The 23,348-nt window shown below is 44.7% G+C and overlaps 2 protein-coding genes across 6 annotated transcripts; one reads left to right on the plus strand and one right to left on the minus strand.

Annotated features, from left to right (window-relative positions):
* The first annotated feature begins 6,096 nt into the window (after positions 1 to 6,096).
* Positions 6,097 to 14,259, plus strand: LOC126993869 (serine/threonine-protein phosphatase 2A catalytic subunit beta isoform). Of its 5 annotated transcripts, none has more exons than XM_050853006.1 (5): positions 6,097 to 6,309; positions 10,259 to 10,468; positions 10,953 to 11,216; positions 11,553 to 11,833; positions 12,133 to 14,259. In XM_050853006.1, the coding sequence occupies exons 1-5, from the start codon at positions 6,208 to 6,210 to the stop codon at positions 12,203 to 12,205; spliced, it is 930 nt and encodes a 309-aa protein (XP_050708963.1). In that variant the 5' UTR covers positions 6,097 to 6,207; the 3' UTR covers positions 12,206 to 14,259. The 5 variants fall into 5 exon arrangements, with proteins under 5 accessions (XP_050708963.1, XP_050708964.1, XP_050708962.1 ...); XM_050853007.1 differs by lacking the exon at positions 6,097 to 6,309 and adding an exon at positions 6,959 to 7,066; XM_050853005.1 differs by lacking the exon at positions 6,097 to 6,309 and adding an exon at positions 8,952 to 9,152.
* Positions 14,260 to 16,443: 2,184 nt separating this feature from the next.
* On the minus strand, positions 16,444 to 18,609 carry LOC126991542 (uncharacterized). The gene is made up of 2 exons (XM_050850282.1): positions 17,490 to 18,609; positions 16,444 to 17,310 (listed from the first exon to the last, which is right to left on the minus strand). The coding sequence occupies exons 1-2, from the start codon at positions 17,694 to 17,696 to the stop codon at positions 17,095 to 17,097; spliced, it is 423 nt and encodes a 140-aa protein (XP_050706239.1). The 5' UTR covers positions 17,697 to 18,609; the 3' UTR covers positions 16,444 to 17,094.
* Between the last annotated feature and the right edge of the window lie 4,739 nt (positions 18,610 to 23,348).

Here is a 23,348-nt window from a genome sequence, read left to right on the forward strand (position 1 = left end):
TCATGCTTCAAGATAACGATTAGCAGGCTTCGTGACGTGCTGATACGCTGGCAATATGAAGAAACATAGACAAAGATACCCTACAAATACATCGAGAAGCATACAGTACACACAAATTTAAGACCCATTATATAGGAAGTCATTTTGTATCTCGATCCCAGTTCAGGCTCAAGGGCTAATATATGCTACGGAGGTGAGCACCGAGGCCACACCCAGCTATAGCGTATGTTCCCTTGATGATAAATAGAATAAAAACCTTCAGTACCTCGAGGAAGCGGACTTTATGATCTACCAGTGCACGTGATGTGTAAGCAGTACGAGAGCAACAAAATGACTGACACAAACAATAAATGGCTTGCAGTAGACACAATCCTTTAATATACATGCAAAACCACAAAAAGTTTACATGTAGGCTGCAATAAACCAAGAAACTGCAACATAGGCGAATGCGAAACCATCTATATACAGCTACTTGCAACAATAAACTATCAATCAATCAATCTACAAACCTTCGCCTCTTACATCAACCGTTTCCAAAGGCCAAAAATGGGGTCTGTCGGGTTCACGGTACAAAAGAATGGTCAAGCTACCGCCAGGACCATAAAACTATCCCTGGAAATGGCCAAAGCTCTTACGAAGGGCTTCTCAAATATGAGAGAGTAGACACCGAAATGTTGAAGAATATGGTCCTTAATTATTTGTAACTTTATCCTCTATAGTGTTTGTTAATGTCTTATCTATTATTTGTAAAGTCTGTGCTAGTTTTATGGCCCCCTGCAACCTTCTTCCAAAACTTTCAAAATGTCATATCTAAAAAAAGTCTATGTCCAACCCCCCACCATGTATGTCGAGGCTGTTGACGGAGCTATCGGCGTTATCGAGGCGGTGAAACTGATAGCAAGGGTGGACTGATTATTGTGGCTCCGGGCTGTCTCAACACTCAAGGCTGACTGACTGACTGACTGGTTAACTGACTGACTGATTGTCTGGCTGACTTACTGGTTAACTGACTGATTGATTGTCTGGCTGACTTACTGGTTAACTGACTGACTGATTGGCCGGTTGACTGACTGACTGACTGACTGGTTGACAGGCTTACGTTAACTGACTGACTGATTGGCTGGTTGTCTGACTGACTGGTTGACTGACTGGCTGGCTGACTGGCTGATTGACTGGTTGGCTGACTGACTAACTGATTGACTGATGGATTGACTGACTGATCGCCCGACTGACTGATTGACTGACTGACTGACTGGCTTTCAGGTTGACTGGTTGACTGATTGACTTGCTGGCTGACTGACACTGACTGATTGACTGACTGACTGGCTGATTGATTGGCTGACTGTATGACTGACTGACACAAGGAATAGATAAATTATTAAGTTTATGACTGAGTGACTGACTGGCTACATACATCAATAAACTAATGAATGCCTTTGGTAATTATTTAACTGATGTCATTTAAGTATACGATTTTTCAGCAAGGTCTCTTCTTTATTTTTTTTTATAATATTCCTTCACTCCCTCAGTGCACAACCAAACAATGAATTAATTACATATTCCACACTAACTACATAATTATATACTTCATTATCTATTAACATATTTATCTATTTGTTATATATAAATAGTCTCCTACATTTTTATCTATTCATTTATTTTGTTTTTTCAGTCACTTCCATTAATCGTGTATCTCATAATATATCACAACTTTGCTAAAACACGATCTATACGCTTCTTTTCCTTATCTTCTCTTCCTTCCTCGCGTCTTTCCTCTTATTCATTACTCCTTTTATAATATTCCTTCTCAGGCGTTTTCCTCCTTCGTTTCCTCCTCACACATTTTCCTTGTTACCATGACATTATTATATACTTTCGGTCAATGTTTTTCCTTCTTTTTTCGTTGTTGTTTTCCTCCTGCATAACCTTCATTACGTTTTCCCTCCATATTCTCCTTTCCTTAGACATTTTTTCCCCTATTTTCCTTCTATATTATCCTCCACGCATCTTTTTTCTTTGTCTTCTTTTTTTGACAATTGTATAATTATTGCCTACATATTTACTTCATTTCCTTCGTAATTCATTATTATTATTATTTATTATTATTATTATCATGTTACCTTCCTCTTTTTTTATTTTATCTTCATTCTTCATCATCAAAATTCCCTCTTATTCCAACATCCTTTTTGTTTATTTTTCTTCTCTTCCTATGCTTTTTTTTTTCTTTGTTAAAATATATTTCTCTGTCTTGTAACCATAGATTCATTGTATATTATCTTCATTATAGCTCTTAGTTTCTCCTCACTCTATTCCGTCCTTATTATTATCCGTCTATTTCGTCTTTTCATGCAGAGGTAGACAAAAATATGATTCTTTTCCTAATTCTAATCGATTTCACTGTCTTTGTTCTCATATATGTCTATCTACATTGTAATTCATCGTAACCCTATTATAACTTCACTATGTTCTATCTTATTCCACCATCTATCTTTTCGTCCTCCTCTTTTTTCTCCTCGATCCCTCTACAAAACAAACACACATCACGTGACGCCCCTATGGCCTAACACCCGCGTTTTGTTGATCAATAAATGACTCATCCATGACATCACCACCCTCTCTCTCTCTCTCTCTCTCTCTCTCTCTCTCTCTCTCTCTCTCTCTCTCTCTCAGCCATATTACAAGTTGTTTTTTTCTTCTTTTTGGTGTGTGTGTGTGGGGGGGGGGGAATGTGGTAGGACAAATGAAAGATAAGGAAGAAGAAGTTTAAGAAGAAAAAGAAGAACAATGAAAGGAGGAGGACGTGTGTGTGTGTGTGTGTGTGTGTGTGTGTGTGTGTGTGTGTGTTTCATTCATTCTTACCACGTGGCCGTTTGTTTGGTTTCATCAATGACGCAACACTTTGTAAAACCGGCTTTCAAAGGTCGTTGCTATTTTTATTTTCTCACCTTTGTTTCTCGCTGTTATTTTTAGTTCACTCTGTTTCGGTGTTTGCTGTATGGTGTGTTGTTGGTTTTGCGAGTGGGTGTAAGTGTGTGTGAATTACTTTCTTTCCATATATCTCCCACCGCACCTTCGGGAGGTTGTGGAAGGCCTGTGTACCGTCATTTAGGCCATGCTGTAGCCTGAAGAACGAAGGAAGGGAGGGGCGGTCAGTGCGCCCCTCCCTTCCTTCCTCTTTCCCACGTACGGTATTTTGAGCAAGGCCACGCAGGGCAATAGTTTATGGTTATGTAGGACAGCTATAGGCGGCAGAAAACAGACAGGCAGGCAGAATACGTAAGTAGGATAAGGTAAAGTTGGGGCCATTATATACGCAACAGCTGCGCGTGGCCTCGATACTCATCTCCGTCACAATTAATGGCCCTTGAGCCTGTGTTGGGTAAGAATTTAACCCATCACCCCGGGACACAGGGCCAGTGAGACATCCGGGTTACCACAATTTACCTTCCCCAGGTTTCCCCAGGTAGGCTACCCATTTACTGACCAGTTAGAAAGAAAGGATGAACACGGGGCGGGCTGCACTCCGATTGCCCAGGCCGGGGGATTCGAATTCGGGCCCTCCGATTCGTAGCTCTTCTTCTTCTTCTTCTTTTTCTTCTTCTTCTTCTTCTTCTCTTCGTTCTTCCTCTCTTCAATAATCTCTATATGACCTAAAAAAATAACACTTCATAGCCTAATACAGTAAGTTATTAGATTGGCGTTTTAATATTGTTATTATTATTATTATTATTATTATTATTATTATTATTATTATTATTATTATTATTATTATTATTATTATTATTATTATTATTATTATTATTATTATTATTATTATTATTATTATTATTATTGTTGTTGTTGTTGTTGTTGTTGTTGTTGTTGTTGTTGTTGTTAGATTTGCTTATGTATTATCTTGCCTATCATGTGATGGTGGAAGATTATGACGTGATTATATGTGTTCTATTTCTCTTTATCTCTTTAACTGTTGTGATTGTTTGTTTGTCTGCTGCTGAGGTTTACGTAGGTAGTGGTTGTAGATGGCTGTAAATGGATAAAACCGGTTGGATGGCAGCAAATGGCTGTAAATGACTATAAATGGCTGTACATGTCTGCGTATGGCTATTAATGTTTATTTATGGGTTTAACTGCCCATGTATGGCTGTTAATGGTTGTAAATGTCTGTAAATGGTTGTAAATGGCTTCAAGTGGCTGTCAATGGTTGTAAATGGCTGTGAATGATAATAAATTACTTTAAATGGTTGTATATGGCTGTAAATGCATGTTTTAAATGCTGTCAATGGTTGTAAATGGCTATAAATGATTGTGGCCTTATATGGCTGCCAATGGATTTATATGGTTATAAATGGCTGTGAATGGTTGTAAGCGGCTAAGAATGGATGTATTTATATGTTAATGCTTCTGAATGGCTGTAAATGGTTGTAGAAGGCTGCAAATGGTTATAAATGGCTGTAAATGGTTGTGAATGGCTGCAGATGGTTGTAAATGGCTGTAAATTTATGTGTATGGCTGCAAATGGTTGTAAATGGCTGTAAATGGTTGTGAATGGCTGCAAATGGTTGTAAATGGCTGTAAATGGTTGTGAATGACTGCAAATGGTTGTAAATGGCTGTAAATGGTTGTGAATGGCTGCAAATGGTTGTAAATGGCTGTAAATGGTTGTGAATGACTGCAAATGGTTGTAAATGGTTGTAAATGGCTGTAAATGGTTGTAGATGGCTGCAAACGGTTGTAAATGGCTGTAAATGGTTGTAGATGGCTGCAAATGGTTGTAGATGGCTGTTAATGGTTGTGAATGTCTGCAAACGGTTGTAAAGGGCTGTAAATGGTTGTAGATGGCTGCAAACGGTTGTAAATGGCTGTAAATGGTTGTAAATGGCTGTAGATGGCTGCAAACGGTTGTAAATGGTTGTAAATGGTTGTAGATGGCTGAAAAAGGTTGTAGATGGCTGTTAATGGTTGTGAATGGCTGCAAAGGGTTGTAAAGGGCTGTAAATGGTTGTAGATGGCTGCAAACGGTTGTAAATGGCTGTAAATGGTTGTAAATGGCTGTAAATGGTTGTAAATGGCTGTAAATGGTTGTAAATGGCTGTAAATGGTTGTAAATGGCTGTAAATGGTTGTAGATGGCTGCAAACGGATGTAGATGGCTGTAAATGGTTGTAAATGGCTGTAAATGGTTGTAGATGGCTGCAGACGGTTGTAAATGGCTGTAAATGGTTGTAAATGTCTGTAAATGGTTGAAAATGTCTGTTTAAATGGTTGTAGGTGACTATAAGTATGGCTGTGTTGTTGTTGTTGTTGTCGTGTAGCCTTAGGTGTCATGCTGCTTGCCCAATCCTTCCATTACTCAGATACACGATAAGAACAGGTTTTCAAAGGTGCCACCCCTATGACTCATTTGTCTTCATCGCTTGTATTACAGTTTATGAAGTTTTGCTTACCATTAAAATTGCATCATACTATTTTTCTAAAGCTTTTGAAAATAGATATATCCCTTAAAAAAATTGAATATAACTTATTTGTAACTGGGAATAGGGAACATGTTTTAGTCTTATTTGAGTCATGGCGGGTGAAATTTCAAATGATAAATAAATTATGCATAGAGGTAAATTTAATACATGCATTGGTGTCAATATTGTGGGAGTATTTTACAATTTTATGCCAGGTGCTGGTGTTTTAAAAGGTGCACCGCCCCTAGCCTCCACCCGGGTGCCTCTCGCCGGGGACACGACTGTCAGCCAGACCGCCCAGACGTGCCAGGGAGGCGCTTGGCTGGACTCGAACCCTGCTCCGATGATGGGGGAATATTGTGCACCATGTAGCCAGCCATCACAAGTCAAAATATTCCAATGACACAGAATAAAACCCACGATAAGATATACCACCTGTAAACTCCGGCAACAATGTCTGTCATAATTATGGAATAAAAAGGTACTGAGGCATTTTTGGAGCAAACAAATACTCGAGACTTTTTGTATAATAACCTTAGGACTATTAGTAAACATCAACACTTTTTAAAACGGCATAATAACCCGTAGAATAAGGGAGACAATGTGTGCGTGGCGGCGTGCGGCAGCTGAAGCGTGACGTCACGAGCAAGGTCCGCCATATTGCTGCTGGTGGCCGCGGGGAGGAAGGGCGTCGCCGATATATATTCCCGCCACCTGTGTTCCTCCGCCACTAGTGAACCTTTAAGAGTGCCAGCATGGAGGAGAAAACCCAGATGAAGGAGCTGGACCAGTGGATAGACCAGCTGATGGAGTGCAAGCAGCTGGCGGAGAACCAAGTGAAGACGCTCTGCGAGAAGGTAAGGCCGGACTGTTTTGACGCGCCTCAAGGTTATTTATTTATTTATTCCTTCCGGGGCACGCGGGGCACGTCGGGGGCTGCTTCCATCCTGGCGGGGCGGTGGGGCGGGGGCCGTGCGTGTGGCGGGGCGGGGCGCGGGGCGGGAGGGGCGCGAGGGGTCAGGTGGCCAGCAGGTTTCATTTTGTTTGTGAAGGACGTGTGTTGTGTGGCGGCGCCTTCCTGCCTGGCCTTCCCCGGGCTGTCTTATCACTCCCGGGGACACATTCTCAAACTTATCCACACCTTACCATATGAAATGAAAGGGCTCGAGTAGATTTTATATGGATTTTCATGGGTGGTTTCAATTCCCTGGCTGTAGATTACTTACTTGGTTTACTTGGTGGTCCACCGCTGCTCCCAATCCTCACCTCCCTGTCCTTTCGGGCCACCTGGTCATATATTGTATTTGAGGTTCGGCACCCAGCAGCATAGCCCTGCACCTGGGGTTCGTCTGGCTTGTCCAGGCTACGTAGACTTTAATTTTTCTGGCTGGCAGCCAGTGATGTTCCTCACTCTTTTTGGTAGGGCATTGAAAGTTTTCGGCCCCTCATGGACCAAACTTGCTGCCAGTAAGGTCCGGATTCTCTCTGGGCCTCGGTTGGCAGGCTGGTCCTTGTACACTTATGACCACTTCTCTCGGTGGTGTAAGGCTGCAGTGCAAGGGGTTTGGGGTTAGGTGCCTGGCCCTCCAGAATCTTCCACATGTAGATGGTGCGGTACCTATCCCTTCGTTGTTGTGAATAGAGCCCCAGCTCTGAGTCTGTCCCAGTATCCGAGGTCTCTCATCCCTGTGATCTGCCTCGTGAAAGACCTCTGCTTTCCAAGGTTTCTGTGCCATGAATGAGGAAAACTTGTGAGAACCTGTTTTATCTTCTCTGGGGCCCTTTTAAATAAGCAGTAACAAGATCCGGAAGTGTTTGAAAATACGAGTTTAGGCCCCTGCTTGGCCTCCCCGTGCCTGTGTGTGGTTCTCAATAACACCTCGCTGGCCATCAAATTCTTCCTTCCCTTACTCCTTCCGGCGGGCCAGAAGGCGAGGGGCAGTAGCAGCACCTGGCCCACTCACTGATGCTGATGTAGGTGCACTATTGCCGTTGCAGCGGCAGAGCAATAATCACAGTTTTAGTTTAGGTTCTGGGCTGGTTCAGGGCTAATTCAGTCTTTCTTTTTCTAATTTTCCATTCTTCTGCATATACATTATTTTTTTCTTCTTCCTTTTAACTAGTTGGCTGGCCCATCCATTCTCTATAACAAGGAAATACAGTAGGAAAGTTGGATGGGCAAAAAACTACTGGCACGCTGGCCCATAAATTGGTTAATCGTGTTTGGAAAGCTACATGTGACTGTATGGGCTGGAAGGATGTGCCTGGAGACACTCATAGACTAGTGACTGGTGGCTACATTAATGCAACATTAATGGACACCGTGTTAGGCTCTTCACAGGATCACTTGAGTTCATAAACAGGTCTTAGAATACTGGCTACCAAAAATGATCTACCTTGGTAAAAAAAAAAAAAGGTTGCCTAGTTCTGTCCACTATTAAGTAAGGCTTTGTAACCCTTTAGAGTTGCATTACATAAGCATCAGAGCCTTAGCCTACCAAGTACTTTACAACTATAACCCAAAGACCATGCATTACTAATCAGACCCAGGGAGCATTAGCCAGTGTTGTGTCTGGAGCTGGCTGCTTACTGGGAGTGATTTCTTTAGCCATCTTGATAAGGGTAGAGTTTTAAAGGTTGGTAGGGCTGGGCAAGGCTTGGGAGAGCATTAAAGGGAAGAGCCATGACAAAATGAAGGTCAGGGGCACTTAATCCCATGACTGATGTTTTTATTTAGTTCAGTAGAAAATGGAATTTCATGGTGGGCAATGGCTTTGTAGCTGATGACGTGTGTGTGTGTGTGTTTGGCATCTTGGTCTTCTGCCATGATGAAGTGGCTATAAAGTACCCAACATTGCAAAAGTGCCTGACCTACATTGCATGTTTGCATCATGACATGACTGAGGCAGCCAGTTCAGTACAAGCAGCACATCATCACTGCATGTTGCTGAAGAGTGTTGAAGGATTATGTAGATGGTGATGGGAAGCTGTAGTAGTGGATGCCTTTGGCCAGGCTGATTATGTCCTTGACAGTGTTTGTTTGTCACTCTGAGCTGCTGCATCATTTGTCCACCACTGAAATGGGGGATTATGATTGCTCATTGTTTGTTGTCTGGTTGACAATGTCATTATGCAAGGAAGGAAGTTGTGGCCAGCTGACACCCAATTGTTGCCAGCATGAATAGAGGTGATTCCTAGTGTTGTCATGCAAGAGTGTGGTGATAGTGGTGAGGAGTGTGTTGCAGGGGTGTTTCCTGTCCGGATAGTTTCTGTATGGGGTTGTCAAGGTGAACCCTCCTGGTAGTCACACTGGCAGGTGTCAGACAGGTGTGTTATGACACCACCTGGTATTGGGCAAGTGAGCCGCAGCTTTGATTAAGCTGATAAAGGCTGATAAAGATACCAGGAAGACAAACTGTTTTAGCTACATAGGAGTGACTTGATTTGACTAATATTCTACCAATTAATTAAATACAAAAATGTCCGGGTTTATTTTTTACTTTGAGGCCATGTTATGAAGGCAGATAAGGTGCTGCCTCCCTGGTGCATCTGTGAGTGGTGCACTTTGCCCCCAGGAGTGTGGACACAAAGTTGCCTTCCTGAACTGATGTGTGACAGGACACCAAAACTCCCCCTACAGAAAATACTTGTTCCAGCCAGTGTTTGTGTTGATGGGGAGCTGCCCAGGCCCAGTGTCTGTGTAATGAGCCTTTTACATGATGTTAATGCATAACTATTTATATCTTCACACTGAATACCAATGGATGAGATGTGAAGTAAATACATGCAAGGCATAGATCTAAACTAACTGCCTGTCATGCACTATGTATTCAGAGCAGTGTGGTCTACAGGTACACATATCTTACACCTTGCAGTTGAGCATCTCAGTAATGTTGTTAGCGAGACGAAAGCTGTGTTATGAAGTTGTATGTTGGTGTGCATGGTATGTAGGGCTCCCTTGCATCAGCTGACTGCTTTGGTGTGTCCCTGGAGAAGCCCACACACAGTGTTTGGCTCAAGTAGCCATTAATATGTAGGACTTAATGTTTTTGTTTGTTCAACATGGACTTCAATCATTTCAGTTTATAAATCTCTTTAAAAGAAAATGACTAGTGGTTAAAAATGGATTCTGCTGTTTATTTGTTACTGGAGTAATTACATATACTGAGACCATCGTGATGCACCAAGCTGCCACTAGGAATGCTGAGTGTTTGCATAACCTGTTGGTGTCAGTGTGCTGGGCCTCTTCAAAATAGGAAGCATTAAAGGAGAAGGAGCACCAGGGACCTAAAGGGGAAGCAGTTACACAGTACACACTTGGCCCAGAATTGAATGGGTGTTTGTTGGTGTGTGGGAACTGCATTTGTGCATCACTAGAAGCCCCATCTGTGTGCCTGTCTATAACCTGGGGCAGTGTTCTTTATATCAGCCAGAATTTAGGTTTTGTTGAACACTTTATTGTACCTTCAACATTGAGGATCCAACAGGCCTCGATTTTTCCTTTAGGATAACTTGTACTGCATTTATTATATCAATTGTTTATCTCTGCATTGGCACCATGGCACTACCACATGTTTTCTGTATTACTCCAATGGGAAACCAATTATTTCTATTTTGTTTAGGTACCGGTAATTCATGTTCACTACAGTTAGCCGAAGAGGGAATCAGCCTGACAGTATTTGAAGCAATGAGAGCAGGTGATGGTTTACATATCTTTCAAGGTTAGGTTATTCTCTTTTTGGGTTTGGGGACACAAGAATGTGATGATGTCATAATCCTAACCCATGCTGTTCCCCGTCCCTGCAGGCCAAGGAGGTGCTGGCCAAGGAGAGCAATGTACAGGAAGTCAAGTCTCCAGTCACAGTCTGTGGGGATGTCCATGGACAGTTCCACGACCTCATGGAGCTCTTCAAGATTGGCGGCCGGTCTCCAGACACAAATTATCTTTTTATGGGGGATTATGTTGACAGAGGCTATTATTCTGTAGAGACAGTCACCTTGCTAGTTTGTTTAAAGGTAAGTGTTCGGTTATAGTCATTAATCATTGGATGATTTTCAATAATAGTATATTTTATGGTCTGTAATACATTTTTGCTGTGAACTATTACGTGATAAATCTACATATAGCCATGTGTAGCATCCTGTGTGACAAAGCCTGTGCAGCCTAAAAACCTTTGAGCTATTTTAGTCACCTGTGACTCGGTGTTTGGGCAAGATGGGCACCGTGAGGGTGCTGAGTTCTACCAGGTGTTGAGTTGTTGGAGTACATGTCAACAAGGAGTCATTTGTGTATGCTTTTTGTGGGGCAGCCACATGTTGAGCCCTGAGGACAGTGACCTGGGGGGTGGGTGACTGTGCCCTGGCAAGGCACCCACAACCACCACTGCTGCCGACACCCAGAGTGACTCATGGCCTCAGGCTGGCAGGGTGCCATGCAGGGCGTGTGAATGGCTGCATGTAGTAAGGCCCTGTGTTACCTAACGTTGCCTTCCCCTCGCAGGTCAGATTCCGGGAACGGATAACAATCCTCCGCGGCAACCATGAGTCCCGGCAAATCACTCAAGTGTACGGGTTTTATGATGAGTGTCTTCGAAAATATGGGAACGCCAACGTTTGGAAATACTTCACAGACCTATTTGACTACCTGCCCCTGACAGCGTTAGTAGACAGCCAAATCTTCTGCCTCCACGGCGGCCTCTCCCCCTCCATAGACACACTGGACCACATCAGGGCCCTGGACAGGCTCCAAGAAGTTCCACATGAGGTGAGTCTAGGCACGGCAGTCCAGTGTTACAGTCGCATCATTGGGGTGTGAAAGAGATGTGTCAGTGGTGCTGACAATGCTGTAGTAGTTTATGAAATACTTCTATTACCTGAATCATGTTTTTTACAATATGTAGAAGTTGGATTTCACAATGTTTGACTCAGGAAATGAACACGGGTCACATCTATGGTTTTCTGTATTTTTCCTTCAATTAGATCATTGTACACAAAAACTGATAGGATTGATAATGTGTAAGACACATTGAGCTATGTCAGGCCTGTGTGCAGAAAGTCAATTTGAATGTTGTGACAGCAGGCAATATGTATATCCTTGCAGGGTCCCATGTGTGACCTGCTGTGGTCTGACCCGGACGACCGTGGCGGCTGGGGCATCTCCCCGCGCGGTGCCGGCTACACTTTCGGCCAGGACATCTCAGAGACTTTCAACCACTCCAATGGCCTCACACTGGTCTCCAGGGCTCACCAGCTGGTCATGGAGGGCTACAACTGGTGCCATGACCGGAATGTTGTAACAATCTTCTCGGCACCTAACTATTGCTATCGCTGTGGCAACCAAGCAGCTATCATGGAGCTGGACGACTCCTTGAAGTATTCATTGTGAGTATTGGGGTCTGGATCGGGGTTGCGTTTGCACCTTAACTCAGAGCAGGACTTCTTAGAAGCAAAGTGTTGTAATAAATGGAATGATTGGAATACAGGTTTTGTAGCTGCTTTTCTTCTTTTTGTTTAACATCCTTACCTTCCCTTATGGGGTTGGACAAGTTTTTGTAATGGATAACAAAGAATAGGCATTCACAATAATGAAAAATAGTTGGGTATCTAATTTAGTGGTGGTTAAAATCTGTTTTTCTGCCGTTGACAAAGTATCCTAATCTCCTTGTTTGTTTGTTCCCCAGCCTTCAGTTTGACCCCGCCCCGAGGAGAGGGGAGCCACACGTCACGCGCAGGACTCCAGACTACTTCCTGTAGATGCCCCCTTCTGCTCCTTCACCAACAGCATTGTCCCCCCATCACCCCCCACTAACATGCTACACATTCGTACACCACACATTTCGGATACACCACTACAAGGGTATTTCCATATCTGTTATTTGATACAAGTCAGTAATGGTATCTTAAAATTGAACTGCTCATTATTAAGATTATTATTATATATTTATTATTTTGTTTTTTTATTTTTTTGCCAATTGTGGAAGGTCCAGATTTGTTGGCGTCCACCTTCGTATTTATTGATATCTTTTGTTAGACATTCTTTTGAGGAAACTGCAGGCTCAGTTGCCATTACTGTATAATTGTGAATTCATCAACCACCAGCAGACACTCCCATTAGCCAGTCAGTTCCTGGGGAGCTGAGGATGTGTTGGTGTTGTGATTAACACACTAAAACCTTATTGTCAACTCACAGCCTCAGTCAGGAAAGGCAGAGAGATTTATTTATTTAAATTTCCACATTGTCTGTTGAGTCTTGTGGTTCTAGACTTAAGAATCATATCCTACCTGCTCATGTATTATGATGGAAACAAATTTTACATGCAGTTTCTGTGATGAAGCAAAAGGTAAATTTCATATTGTGCCAGACTTTGCAGCCACTCTGGACTGCTATAAATAAAGGGTGAGCCAGCAGTCTCTGTGTGTTGTGGTCACTGCTATCCTTCAGTACACACAGCATTAGCTTCTCAGAGTCAGTATAGGCCAATGGAGTGTACAGTGAATATGAAGGGGAAGCTGGTAGGGTTGGTGTTCCAAATGATTGAATCCTGTTTCTCTGGGAACAAGTCTGTCTCAGCCACAGGTGGCTTTGCTTGTATCAGTAATCCTTGTGTTAATGGCAGTTGTGACCAATGTATAGTGAGTCAGTTGCATGAGATCATGAGCATTGTTGCATTTTATGTAAAGGTGAGAAGAAAGTGTCCCTGGTTTTCTTTTCTAAGTTGCCGCCAGAATTGCGATGGTTTGTTCATCAGGAATCGGTTGTGTTCTCACCCGAGGCACTTCAAGGCCCCAGTGGATCACGCTGCCGCAGGACCTTGGCAGGGTGTTCTCGGCCGCTCCTCTTGCCAGACAGTTGTGTTGAACCTAAGACGCTTCTCATTTCCCTTGTTGTCTTGCAGAACGCAAGTGTCGTAGGGCCTCCACCGTGACCCTGACCTCTGTTCACCTTGACCTGTGCTGAGCCTCTGTCTCAACTATGCTTGCACTTGAGTTTTTGTATACATGTCTATGTTTTATTCTGTCCTGTCTTCATCCAATCTCTTCTGGTCTCTGTGTGTAATGATAATTTGCTCCATAATGATGCTTGGTAGTCCTACAGTTTGTGATGTTGGTGGAATCTTTTTTTTACACTATTTATTATAACCATCTTAGACAAATTTGGTAACTAGCGTGTTTAGTGACAATGGTATTTCTGAGACTAAAGTACCGAAGCAGTGCAGTTTATTACTGTACGAGAGATTCACTATAGACGTCAGCAACTTACCCTTCATATCAAGATGAACTGAAGATTCATATAGGCACGTACATATATATTCTCTATATAAATATATATACTTCCTTTGGAGTCATTTTGAAAGTTAGTCCAAATACTTTAGTACTAATATCTCCTCTAGGACCCGAGAATCCACTATGTTTTGTTTCATGTTGTCGTAGCGGAGGCTAGATACAAGCACAAGTGTCGGGGTTCTGCATTGTTATCATGGATGTTTGGCGGTGTTTGAATGCTTCATTACAAAATATATTTGTGATCAGTACTACTCCATTAGACCAGATCAGGTGTATGCTGTGTTGAGCTGACATCTCTGTGGCCCGCTGAAGCCCTCATGTTTCATCTTCACTGTTTGTTTCCCCAGTTGTGAGAGAAGTTCCATTATCCGTAGTTATGTTTTATCGATGCTCGTCTCGTGTTAACCACCAGACTCGGCCAGGGAATCCAGTACCATAATGAGCAAGTGAATGTATCAACAGCATGGTTATGTGTGAACAGTTAAACAAATACTTAGTTCTACTCCAATAAAGTCAGTGACAAACTCTGTGTATTGTATCCTCTCCGTGGGGGACGCTGGGCAAGGCAACAAACGCTGCTTAAGTACCCAGTGTTCATGTGAGTCAAATTAGGTTAACGGTCATGGATACTTGGCTGAGAGGTAATAGTGATGTCTTTGCTGCCCAGTGACCATGTCCTTGCTGGGTAGTGTATGTCTTAGTGAAGTGTTGCCAGCAGGGGTGTGGAGTCGGGCATAAAAAATTCAGACTCCGACTCCACCCCCTTCCCCCTCCCTCTCTTCTGCAGTACTGTGGTAGGAAAATCAAACCCAGCCACACCACACTACATAACACATCCAGCCACACTACCACTCATCACACCCTGCCACACCACACCACACATCACACGCAGCCACACCAACCCATATACCACAACCAGTCACTCCACATGACACATCACATCCAGCTACACCACAGCAAACATCACATGCACCCACACTACTCCCCACACCACACCCAGCCACACTAGACCACACATTATATCAAGCCACACCATACCACACCCAGCTACACCTTGCACCACACCATCTGGCCACACCACACCATACCCAGCCACACTAGACCACACATTATATCAAGCCACACCACACCATACCACACCCAGCTACACCTTACACCACACTCAGCCACACGACATCACACATCATATCAAGCCACACCACACCATACCACACCCACCCTCACCATGCCTAACACCACACCACTCATTACACCCAGCCACACCACACTACACATCACACCGCACCTAACACCACAACCAGCCACATCACCACACATCACACCCAGCCACACTACACCACACATCACACCAAGCAATACCACACCACTACACTACACATCACACTCAGTCACACCAAACCCAACTACATCACACCCAGCCACACTACACTTCACACCATTCCCAGCCACACCACAACACATCACACAAACTCACAACACACTCAGTCACAGCACACCTCTCATCACTTCCAGCCACGCCATCTCGCACATCACACCCAGCCACACCTTATCATACACCACACATCACACCCAGCCACACCACACCTCACACTGCACCCAGCCACACCACACCACATCTCGCACACAGCCACATCACATCTCACCATACCCAGCAACATCACATCACACCTCAGACAATTTACACCACACTCAGCAACCCGCACCACACACCATATTACTTAGTCACAGCCACAGCCACATCACGCATCACACTCAGCCACACCAAACCACACACTTAAAAGACAACCCAATGCTGAGCTCTGAGCAGCTTAACACAGATTCAGTGCTGAGTGGAGATGCACACGAGTAAATTACAATAATCAGACTCGCCTGGAACAGCACATATCGTTGGGTACGTCTTATACGACATCGTCTAGCTCTAGTAGTTTATCTCATTAATTCACAGATTAATAATCCATATTTCCATAAAAAACAATCATTCCATGATTTTTTTTCAAAAATCTCAAGAGCTTACAAAAACTTGCCTCAGACAAATTTGTGGAAAAATTTCGTAAATTGGCAACACTGTTCTAGTAGTGCTTCCAAGTACGTTATACGAGAACTGATTATGTAAAGGAGTCGGAGTCGGAGATATTTTTACAGATTCCGACTCCGGTCAAAAGTAGCCGACTCCTCCAACTCCACACCCCTGGGTTGCCAGGCACTGAAATCTGTGCACACAGATGGGAGTAAAACAACAGACCAATTGAAATGGAAATGACCCTTTCTGTACTACAGCAAACTGTAGGAGCAGTGGCTACCATTGCCACAATAAACCCTCCAGGGAATGAGAAGCCCAGAACTGTACAATGGTGGAGGCATACAGTACAACAAAGGACGTTTGGGTCTACCACAAATGGTATTACTAGTTACTACAACAGCCACAAGCAGTCTTGTAGCCACAGGTCCTGGACTAATAGTCATAGTATTGTGCAGGGCTATGGGCCACCTGTACACAGCAATGTAGGGCTGGGCACCTATCACAGTCTAGAATTGCTGCCCTGATATTGCCTCGGCGCAGTGTTGTCGTCGGGGTGGAAATATACCTGCGTAAAGACTTGGACATAAATGACTATCAAACAGAGACAAAGTATGGAGCTGCTATTGTTTATTAGTGTGAAAATACTCTATTAATGTCAAACTTCCCTCTCCAAGCACACAGGGAAGGAATGCAAACTAAAGTTCACAGTTTAATAAATCGGTTTTCCCATTGCTAGTCAAGCACACCTCGTAAGGCAATCAGGACTCTGAAGTCACTGGCCAGGCACGAGAATCCCCAACACAGTCATGGTGAGGTTGAGGGAATAAATGCAGCGAGAGCCTGTGAAGGAATTCTTTGCCTGAAGATGGATGAGGCGGAGGTTTAGCTGGGAATACTCTCATCATGGAGGTGGATGTGGAAAACAGTAACAGGTGAAGTGCATGATGAATTCACTGCAGCTGAAGTGACTTGTGGAAGACAAAATTCAAGACAGCCCGCCAACGCGGTCATGGAACAATCTGTTATGCATGTGGTTGTAATTCTGATAGGGATTTTTCAGTGTATTATCCATACTTGGGTCACAAAACATGACTGCACTCCCCAAAATAGGAATAAATACTGTACTTATATGGTATACAAAGGCATTAATTTACAGCTAACACCGTGTCTTCTTAGTTGAGGAGAGTATTGTATGGCTGTCCTTGGTGAAGGCCTCAAGAGAGGGGGCAAAAGGCAGCATGGTCAGTATGTTGCACAACGGGCCCCTGCCTCGCCGCGCCCAGTGTTTGATGGCGGCCTTGTAGTCACGCAGGAGCCAATCACTGTGTGGCCTCAACCTTCAACACTGCGTCCAGTCCGGGTGTTCCTTGGGGCGGCAGGCGCGTGGGCACTCCGCCGTGAGTCTTTCCCACCTGTACATCTTTCGGTACGACCTCATGCCCACGAAAGTGAAGTTAACTCTCCGCGTCGGGAAGGGCAGAGCGGTAGGGTACTTGTGGCACCTGAAGGAGTCGTGCATTGTGACGTTGTGCTGGGCTGCGGGCCACACCAGCGACTGTACAGGGCAGGGCCACGGGTTAGTGTGAAGCTGGATGGACGCGGTACTTTAAAATGCAATTAATAATGATGTATAATATTAAAGTTTGCTACTTCCAAGAAAGTTTTAGGAATGGCCGTGCATGGCACAACCTGGTGATGCAATAGTATCTTTGGCTTGAGCAGCTACTGAGTTACCCTCAGGATGTGTTGGTCACCCCCGGGCCCGTGCGGCTCACAGAAGGCCGCGTCCCGCGCCGCCTCCGCCACAGAGTGTCGCCAGGAGGTGCAGCCGCCGAACAAGCCCGCCAGGATGGCTGCGGCGTGGAAGGGGTTGTCTCGCATGACGTGGTAACACTGCGGAGAGAGGAAGAAGCACTGAACCTTTATGATTCCCAACGTCATCGTGCGTTACGAAACATCCTGTAGGTTACATGAGAATGAGTTTTCTCCAGACTCTGAGCAGCCTTGGAGGTTGAGTTTGGAATAAGAATGATGTAAGGGAGAGTCATGGTAACAGCACGCCGTGTTTGGGTACTGGTGGGTGTGTGGTGTGCTGGATGAGTTGGGTGCGTGTAACCTCACGGTCCTCACCCTGCCTCCACGGAGCCACTGGTCCACGGCCGCTACCTCCCGCAGCAGCAAGGGCGAGTCGGCGTCACGCAACATGTACCGATGCACCAGGCGGTCTCCGAACACTGCGAACCTCCACACACGCGGATGCGTCCCGCTCACGTCACCAAGCCCTGGAAGGCACCAGCCCCATCTTCAGACAAAGGTGCCCCAGGGACTGATGACCCGCCTGACTGACTGACACTGACGGCCTGACTAATACACCAACTCTCTCTTCTTTGACAGATGAAAATTTTTATGTGCGACACAACGTCCTGGTCAGCCAAGGTGCTGGGGTTACCATGACAAACTGAGGTGTATGCTCATTACCTGGCAGGCGGGCAACGTCACAGAAGTCCAGGTGTGGGTACTGGCAGGCCAGGGGGCAGGCCCACGAGTAGGGTGCGCTGGTGTTGTCAACGTACACCCTCATGCTCCAGCCCGGGTACACCTGCACACGCCAGAAAGAGTTTTGAGAGAGGAGGCATGAGTTTGAGGCTTTCAGGTAGCAGTGAGTGCATTAGTGCTTCCCGGAACTCCAGTGATGGACGACTTACCCACAGCACAGCGTCCCGCGGCACCACCTACCTCCTGAATCCGCGGTACTAGCTGCGTGAGGCCTTGCCGGTACACTTCCCATGCAGCGCCGCCCAGGGAGTAGACCACCGCCTGTAGGGGAGCGAGAGGTGGTGGGCACTGAGTATACAGCGATAAATATATTATGTCATTCTCGAGACTGGTTGACCCCATGCAGCTCGTTGCGGCTGGGGCTGGCTACTCAAGACTAACTGTTTCCCTGCAGCTTGGTGAGGCTGGGGCTGGCTACTCAAGACTAACTGTTTCCCTGCACCTTGGTGAGGCTGGGGCTGGCTACTCAAGACTAAATATTAGACGGAGAAGATGGCTGGGGCATCCATACTGTCCCTCTGATGTTACAGATGACTAAACCCTTATTTACGATATAATGACATGCCGGCAATAGATGGCGGAATAGTTGGCCTACTTACCCTCTGCGCCGCGCCCCTGAGGGTGGCGAGGTCACCACAGGTGGACTCTCCCAAGGTGGCCTTGATGTGCTGCAGGAGGCGGGACGGGGCGGCGGCCGGGCAGGCGTGAGGCAGCAGGGCCGTGACGGTGCGGCGGCACTGGCACGGACTCACCTCCACCTCGACCTGTGGGGCAGGGGGAGGGGTACCAGCCACGTTAAGAAAAGGACAGAATTAACGCAGCTCATGACCACAATCTGTTAGATCAATGGTCACTATTACTTTGATTCTCATTATTTCCGGTTTTATTTTATTGAAAAATAAGAATAATGTGGTGGCTCCCATGATCCCTTTCCCGTACACACCGAGCACTCGTGCAGAGTGGCCCCCGCGCCCACTACCTCCTGCCACTCGTCCCGCGGCGGGCTGCTCGCCTCAGTCTGTCCAGCAGGGCTCGTGCCTCGCAGGTACAGCCTCCAACCGCCGGGGCCCTGCCTGCAGTTCAGCCTGGCGGGGCGTGAGGTGATGGTGGGCAGCGTGCCCAGGAGCGGCATGGCCTGGGACTGCGTTGAGTGTACCTGGGCTGCTGGACCCTGATGTGGCGAGGAGGCGAGGTAGAGAGACAAGAGCAAGACGAAGGTGAGGCACGCCACGGTTCGTCTGAGGGCCCGCTTCCACGGTCCCAGCCACTCCATCCTGACACAACCAAAATATTGAAAAGTCAGAGAGGGTAAAAAATTCACTACTATAAAACTATAGTATTTTCCATCACTGAGGTATTTAACTATGTTGCTGATGACCGGCGTCCGTGTTGGCAGGAGCATAAATCCCACTGCTACGTGGATAAACGGTTCCTCTTTACGAAACAAATATTAACGAGAAAAAAAATAAACATAGTGATTGTGCCAACGTTGTCTTGCTCACCAAGAGGCAGGCGACTGCACTGCAAGCATCCTTGTTGGCAGGAGCAGGACTCCAGCTGCCAGGAAGACACCATGAACACGATATAGATGCTAGTACAAAAGAAGGAATATAAACTTGGCTTACCTTTGAAGCACAATCGTGAGACGGAGGAGGAGAAGCGCCGGAGGGGCTCACGCGACGTCTGGCGAGGCTGTGCGGCGCGAGATTCCGGGCTTGGCGCCTCGCCGCTGTAGACGGATGAGTCCCCGTCACGGGCCGCGGTCACCTGCCACCTCTGAGGCCGTGCGGCAGTGCTCTGCATGTATGATACTTTTACTGGCCAGACCAGTCTTCGTAACGCACTGACATGTAATATACACAGCACAGAGCATATATATATATATATATATATATATATATATATATATATATATATATATATATATATATATATATATATATATGTATATATATATATATATATATATATATATATATATATATATATATATATATATATATATATATATATATATATATATATATATATATATATATATATATATATATATATATATATATATATATATATATATATATATATATATATATATTTATATATATATATACCTATATGTGTATATATATATATATATATATAGATATATATATATATATATATATATATATATATATATATATATATCTATATATATATATATATATATATAGATATATAAGAACATAAGAACATAGGGAGACTGCAAATGCCTAATGGCCTACACAAGGCAGCTCCAGATTCCCCCAAAATACCACCTGTCATCCTTGTCCGTGAGGCTATCCAGTCTACTCTTCAAAACAAACTATCGTCCCCAGCCTGGACGCATCATTGGCCTCGCGAGGTGGTAAAGGCAGCGGCGAAGGGGCGTGAGGTCGACTGTCCCAGCGGTCGTCAGAAGAGAGGCCGCGGCGCGCCAAGACCACCACTGCTTTGGTAACACATATATCCCATTCATCATACTTTTCATGCACACACCTGCGCGGCTGCGCCTCTCCCTGCCCCTCCACACCTGCATTTCATATCTGCGCTCACGCCATCTACTCAGTGTTTTTAATTAATGACGATTAGGTCAAGATGAAGGATTGCACGCCATTTATTCAGTGCTTTTAATGACGATTCTGTCAAGGTGAAGGATTAGGGTGATGTAGGGGTATACCGTACTATTAGTGGAAAAATAGTATTGAAAAATCCAGTTTAAATCTTGAAGGTAAGACTGTGGGCCAGAAATATCCCTCAGGGACTGGGCTATCTACGACACACAGCTCAATTTTGCACAAGGCATCTAAGTACCTTTTTTTTTGGCCTTTCAACAAAAACTTTTATTTTGTAAATAAACACATTATATAAAGTGTTCTATTAAAGAGAAAAAAAAAACAGTAAAATAATATGTTTTGAGGCATGACTGCCTTATCTTGGCCACCCTTATTACATGTCTTTTTCACCTCTGCAATACCAATCAAACGTACAGTAAATGAGATTTTGCTGTGTAGAATAAAGCAAACATGCATCACATATTGTTCTATTATCCAAACAGTGCAAAAATATACCTAGTTCTAACTATTTTCTAACACTGCCTCATTTAATGGTAAATGAGATCAGGGGATGACTTAGCATAACTATGTTGCAAAGTCTATAAACTTCACAGCACACGTACAATACTACAAATACTCACTAAACATCAATACATGTACAGTATCACATTTCAATTGCATTCATAAAATATCTTATTTCTCCTACCATTTCAACCATGTAACTAATTTTTGCCAACTATTATACACCTGATACTTACCTTTCTTCCTATTAAGTACAACTAAACTATTATGTAGCTTGGGTTTCATCTTGTTTGTACAAAAAACAAAATACGTAAGAAATTTTATCACGCTAAACCCCCTCACTGTATTGTATGGTAAGGCCCCTCATACACGTGTTACCCTCCAGTCACAGCAACCATGTTGGATAAAAGATAAGTATATCGTCAAATATCACGTAAATATGCCTAATATTCATATTCAATACCTTACCAACAGGATCACGCCCCATTCAATATGACAGAACACTATGATACGAATGCATAAAGTTACATCGACTGTCGCAAAAAATGAAAATCTTATCTCCTATTCAAATGCGGCGTGCCACGGTAAACAAAAGGAGCCATCTTGTTCATCGTCATCATGTCCACTTGCAGTGTTCCTAATAGTGCGCTGCTATAAGTTCTCTCTTTTTAACGGCGATGATACGGTCCACCCATTTGGGGAGGCGGTGGCTGAGTGGATAGCGTGACGGCGCCGCGTTCTGGACGACACTGGTTCGCGCCCCGCCCGGCAACACCAAGCTAGGATTTTTCAGCCGCCGCCGCGTGGCTTAAGACTACCCACATGCTGTCCAGAAGACCACCTATCAACCCGGACTCTAGATTCTAGGATTAAAGATGAGCTCCGGGGGGCAGCATGAGCCAATGCAAGATGGCGCCACTATAAACACTTGCCTGCGCCACAACGGGCTGGGCCATACCATCAGGCCCCTCCAAACAAGCCTACCGGCTCCACAGGCGAAGACGTAAAAAAAGAAGAAAAAAAAAACTTGTACGGTATTCCCCCACATCACACCACCCCGCGTTCATTCAGGGGCCGGGAGTGGAAGTAATTTGAAACTCATCGATGCTGGACAGTCTCTGCGACCTGATTAGTCTGAACATCTGTGTGTTGCCGTATAGAAGAGAGGGAATATTATGTTTGTTTTTCCTTCACTTCCTCCTTCCTTCAGTTCTGCAGTATTTTTCCTCAGTCCTTCTTTCCTTCACTTCCCTCATCTTCCTTTTTTTATATCGCTCTGTCTAGCTATCCACTTGTCAGGATATATATATATATATATATATATATATATATATATATATATATATATATATATATATATATATATCGTGTGTGTGTGTGTGTATGTGTGTGTGTGTGTGTGTGTGTGTGTGTGTGTGTGTGTGTGCCCCTGCCTCTTGATGGCCTGCCTCTGGCATGGTGTAGATGTGACATCTGCATGGGTTGCCTCCTGACGGCCCTGCCCCTCCTGCCCAGCGGTGGGTGGGTGCCGGGCTGCGTCCCTCCTCCTCGAGGAGGGTGGACTTTTGCACTTGCCGCGGAGTTAGTGTGCAGTTACAAAATTTACCAGGTACAAAATATAGTTCTCATTTATATAGTCTTATATATTTCTGAATACATCGATACTTTAATTTATTTCTTGTATTCTTTGGCATTTTTCTTGTGCGGGTAGCGCGTGTTTCCTTGTAGAATCAGGCTGTTGCACCAAGACGGTTCCCAGATTCCCGGGTGGATGACCATGTGACAAGCAATATGTTCCGTTACAGTTTCCTTCTTGCCAGAGCCTTGTCGCCTCCCTTTAGGTGGAGCAACACTCAGGGGACTGGCGGCAGGCGTAATTTTTTAAGGCAGTGTGCGTGCGTGAGCGTCATCAAGGGAGGAGCGTGACAGCCCGGCGGGGAGC

The sequence above is a fragment of the Eriocheir sinensis genome, chromosome 7, assembly GCF_024679095.1.
Source record: "Eriocheir sinensis breed Jianghai 21 chromosome 7, ASM2467909v1, whole genome shotgun sequence".
Classification (NCBI taxonomy): domain Eukaryota; kingdom Metazoa; phylum Arthropoda; class Malacostraca; order Decapoda; family Varunidae; genus Eriocheir; species Eriocheir sinensis.